At 40.5% G+C, this 5489-nt stretch overlaps 1 protein-coding gene across 1 annotated transcript in view; it reads left to right on the top strand.

Annotated features, from left to right (window-relative positions):
- Positions 1 to 5489, top strand: part of stx1b (syntaxin 1B) — a 54947-nt gene that overhangs the window by 33693 nt on the left and 15765 nt on the right. The window contains exon 4 of the mRNA XM_027276313.1: positions 4374 to 4448. Coding sequence (XP_027132114.1) covers positions 4374 to 4448 — 75 coding nt within the window. The remainder of the gene's footprint in view (positions 1 to 4373; positions 4449 to 5489) is intronic.

Genomic DNA, 5489 nt, shown 5'->3' with positions numbered 1-5489 from the left:
CCAAACATGACCATCACTCCCTTTTATAATATCTCATTATATATAAAGTTACTTTATTTAAAAAATTTGTAATAAATAATTGTGATTGAATTTTTGATTTAAAGTTTGTTGGATTTGGATGTGATCTTTGGTCTTTCTACAGTCAGGATGGGTTATTTGTTTATAATTTATTAGCCTGGTGCAGGCTTTCAGTCTTTAAATGATAAAAACAAACATTACAACAACATTACAACATTTTTACAACAACAACATTAAACAACTTTTTTTTATATATCTTTTTTTTAACATTACCACACATACAACAGCATTAAACAACATTACAACATACAACAGCCCATACCAACAAACATTACAACCGCATTACAACAACCCCATCACAACCAGCATTACAACAGCATTACAAACAGCATCACAACAACATTACAACCAAACATTACAACCCAGCATCATCATTACAAACAACAGCATTTACATTACAACAGCATTACAACAACATCACAACAGCATTCCAACAGCCATTACAACCTTCAGCACTCTACAACCAATCAACACATCGCAACAGCATTACGATCCCCCCCGCATTCAACAACACATCACAATTTCAGCATTACAACCAGCCTTCACCCCACAACCATCTTACAAACCAGCCTCTTTTTCCCCCCCCCCCACGCATTGACAAAAAACAGCATCACACACATCACAACAGCATACAATTCCCCCCAGCATTACAACAGCAGCATTACAACCACATTACAACTGGCATTACGACAAGATTACCAACAACCTCACACACAGCATTACATACAACATTCACAAACAGCATTCAACCGCCATTACAAAAACAGCATTATCCAACAATCATCAAAACCAGCCATTACAACCAGCATTACAACATGCAATTACAACCGTTCCATCACCACAGGCCCTACAAAACAAAATTACAATCATGCATTAATCAACCGCATTACTAACAGCATTAAAACAACATCACAAACAGCAATTACGCAGAATCTACAACAACCATCCCACAGCATTACAACAACATTACAAACAGCATTACAACAACATTATCAATCAACATACAATCAGCATCTACAACAAGCATCACAACATAACATCACAACAGCAGTACACACCCATTACAACAACATCACAACCCTCACACCATCATCCACACCAGCATTACAACAGCATTTTACAACAACAACTGACAACAAATTACATACAGCATTACAACAGCATCCCAAACAACCAGCCACAACAGCATTACACAACATTCAACAACATCAACAACCTTTGCCAAATTTCACAACCAAAGCACTAACTATACATCTACTTTAAAGCATCACAACAACAATCGACACTAGCATTCCAACAGCATAACAACAGCCTACAACAGATTACAACACATTTGACAAACAGCATACAACAGGCATTACAACTAACATTACAACAGCCATTACAACCAGCCATCACAACAACATCACACAGCATTTACAACCACATACAACCAACATCACAAACAGCTCACAAAACAACATCACAACAAAATCACAACAGCATGCACAACACATTACCACACATTACAAACAGCTCACAAAGATTACACAACATTTACAACAGCATTACAAAGGCATTAACAACAACATTACAACAACATTACAACAACATCACAACAACATCACAAACCACAATTACAACAATAATCCAAACAGCCATTACAACAGCATTACACAAATTTACAACAGCCATCCCACACCGCATAACAACAGCATTACAACAGCATTACACAACATTACAACAGCATCACACAGCATTACAACAACCATCACAACAGCATTACAACATTACACACAACATTACAAACAACTTACAAAGCATTATAACCGCATTACAACACATTAAACAACATTACACCACGCATTACAATCTAACTTACAAAGCATTAACAACAGCATTACAAAAACCCATCCACAACAGCAGTACAACATTACAACAACCATTACAAACAACATTAACAACAGCATTACAACAGCATTACAACAACATTCAACAACATACAAACAGCATTACAAAACAGCATTACAACACATTACAAACAGCCTACACCAGCATTACAACAGCATTACAACAACATTACAATAACATTACAACGCATGACAACAGCATTACAACAGCATCACTAACAGCATTACAACATTACAACAGCATTACAACCAGCATCACAAGCAATGACAAAAAACAACAGTACAACAGCAGACAACCTTACAACAACAGTAACAACAGCATGAAAACCCCAACCATACAACCAGTTACAACATTACAACAACCCAAGCACAACAACATACCCATCATTTACAGCTATCGACCAAACACATTCTTTGTCCTATTATCCCTTATTACTACCCCCGTTCTCCTTCTTTTTCCACCCTGGCACATTCTTCAGTGTCCTTACCAACCCCCCACCAAACTATCTCTATCGTGTTAATACTTTCCCCATTTCCTACACTTTTTACTTAGCTTTACATTAGTTGTGTCGTTATGGACGTTGTGGTTTGTTGCACTACAGTATTTGCGGTGTTCCAAGGTGTACAGAAACACAATACATCATGACAAGCCCATGGTGTGGAGGAGGGGAAACGTGTGTGTGTGTGTGGTGTGTGGTGGTGTGGTGTGGTGTGTGGTGGTTGCTGGCAGCGTGCAGTCAGAGTCACGAAGCGCTGCAGTGCCGTTCAGGCAAGTCTTTTCGTCTGGCCAACGAGCTCTGCTCCTCTCTGTTAAGCTTTGTTACAATGTGACACTAAAGCTCACGAGAAACATAAAAATAAAATAGATAAAAAAATAATATTTCATATTTATTTGTTTATTTAGGAGCAAAAAAGAGAGAGGAACGCCTTCGTTCGTTAAATGAGGTCGTTCTGTGACTGAAGACACACCTGCAAGTTCATCTAACGGTCCAACCTGAGGCTGGCTCCAGAAGTGAGTCCAGTCTCCTACTCCCCCATGTCCACCATGTTCCCAACCCTTCCCAGCAACCAATAAACCATTTTACAGCCTGGACAAAAAACAGTTTTTACAACAGCATCACAACAACATCACAACAGCATTACAACAACATTACAACAGCATCACAACAACATCACAACAGCATTACAACAACATTACAACAACATCACAACAGCATCACAACAACATCACAACAACATCACAACAGCATCACAACAACATCACAACAGCATCACAACAGCATCACAACAACATTACAACAGCATTACAACAACATCACAACAACATCACAACAGCATTACAACAGCATCACAACAACATTACAACAACATCACAACAACATTACAACAACATTACAACAATATCACAACAGCATTACAACAACATTACAACAGCATCACAACAGCATCACAACAGCATTACAACAGCATTACAACAACATTACAACAGCATCACAACAGCATTACAACAACATCACAACAGCATTACAACATTACAACAACATTACAACAACATTACAACAACATTACAACAGCATTATAACAGCATTACAACAACATTACAACAACATTACAACAGCATTACAACAGCATTACAATAACATTACAACAGCATTACAACAGCATTACAACAGCATTACAACAGCATTACAACAACATTACAACAGCATTACAACAGCATTACAACAGCATTACAATAACATTACAACAGCATCACAACAGCATTACAACAGCATCACAACAGCATTACAACATTACAACAACATTACAACAGCATTACAACAACATTACAACATTACAACAACATTACAACAACATCACAACAACATTACAACAGCATTACAACAACATCATAACAACATCACAGCAACATTACAACAACATTATAACAACATTAGTATTAGTTGTTTGGCTTTGGTTGGGAACAGTAGGTGCCAGTCTATCTCAACACTGTGGTGTCCAGGGTCACAGAGACCTGTTGCTGCCTTCATAGACATAATAGATAGCTTGTTGTTGACGGTCCAATCTGCGTAAACAGACATCTGTGTCTCCAGACTAGAACATGCTGACAATAACACCTCCATGGGTAAAGACATTCTCTGTGACTCATTCTGGGCGTGTAGTATTTGTGCTGTTATCTTGGGGTTTAAAGTCGATCCACCAGGATGAGTTGGGCAGAATGTGAGACCGACTCAGGCACTTCTGATGAACTTTGAGAGTGTCTCTAATTCTCCTTGGCCAAGCGTCAATAAATAATACAGCATAAGACATCAGAGGCTCCTGAACACTTTCTGAACTCCTGACCTTTGACCTTTGACTTCAGCAACTTCTCCACAACATTCTAACTGTCTGTCTGTTTCTCTGCAGAGACCAAGCAGGAGTTGGAGGACCTCACAGCTGACATCAAGAAGACAGCCAATAAAGTTCGCTCAAAATTAAAAGGTACGCCCACACTCAGACATCACTTCCTGTCTCACACTCAGACATCACTTCCTGTCTCACACTCAGACATCACTTCCTGTCTCACACAAGCCAAACAAAGCTCTCACAGATCAGATCAGCTGACTGTGACTCATGAACTGTGATTGGCCATTAGACCAACCAAACACTGACTCTAGCGCCACCAGCAGGCCAAGAAAGATCCCAACACAAGTCAAACTATATCTGTGTCGGAGAGGAGGAGGAGGAGGAGGAGGAGGTTGGGGAATACTGCCGAGTTGAAGAAGAGTTTGTCGTGTGTCATTTGGATGAACTGAAGCCGACGTCAGTCTGACCTCACAGGAAACTCTCCGAGGACGCCGCGACCTGCAAGAGACAGCCGGAGGCTACCTGTTGTTAGCTGTGCTAGCTCATCGACTGTAAGACATTAACGAGACACAGAGATCACAGCTGATGACGGTGATTACAATCAGAATCGTGGACGCTGATTGGCGTTTACAGCAGCCGATAGCGAGTGTGCGCTACAGCCTCGCCGCTATGCTTTGTGAGGCGCCACCTACTGTTTATCTCGTGAAACAACTCCATCACACGACCTTCATGGATGGAAACACAATGCTCGTTTCCATGGAAACACAATGCTCGTTTCCATGGAAACACAATGCTCGTTTCCAGAGAGGCGCCTCTATTAGAGGATTTACGGGATTCCAGTCGACCTTCAGCAGCCCGAAGAAAATATTCAGAAGCAGCTGCGATGATTTATCAAGCTGTAATCGCTGGGACAGCCACACACACACACACACACACACACACACACACACACACACACACACACACACACCACACACACCACACACACACACAGCATGGTGTTCATGCTGAAGGTTGAAGGACATCACTGCTTTAATGTGAACAGCCAGAGGTTTGAACACACACATGCCTGCAGACACACACACACACAGACACACACACACACACACAGACACACACAAACACACACAGACACACACACACACAGACACACACACACACACACACACACACACA

The sequence above is a fragment of the Larimichthys crocea genome, unplaced genomic scaffold (assembly GCF_000972845.2).
Source record: "Larimichthys crocea isolate SSNF unplaced genomic scaffold, L_crocea_2.0 scaffold33, whole genome shotgun sequence".
NCBI lineage: Eukaryota > Metazoa > Chordata > Actinopteri > Sciaenidae > Larimichthys > Larimichthys crocea.
Note: the sequence above shows the minus strand (reverse complement) of the source record. Positions and strands in the feature narration are given on the sequence as shown.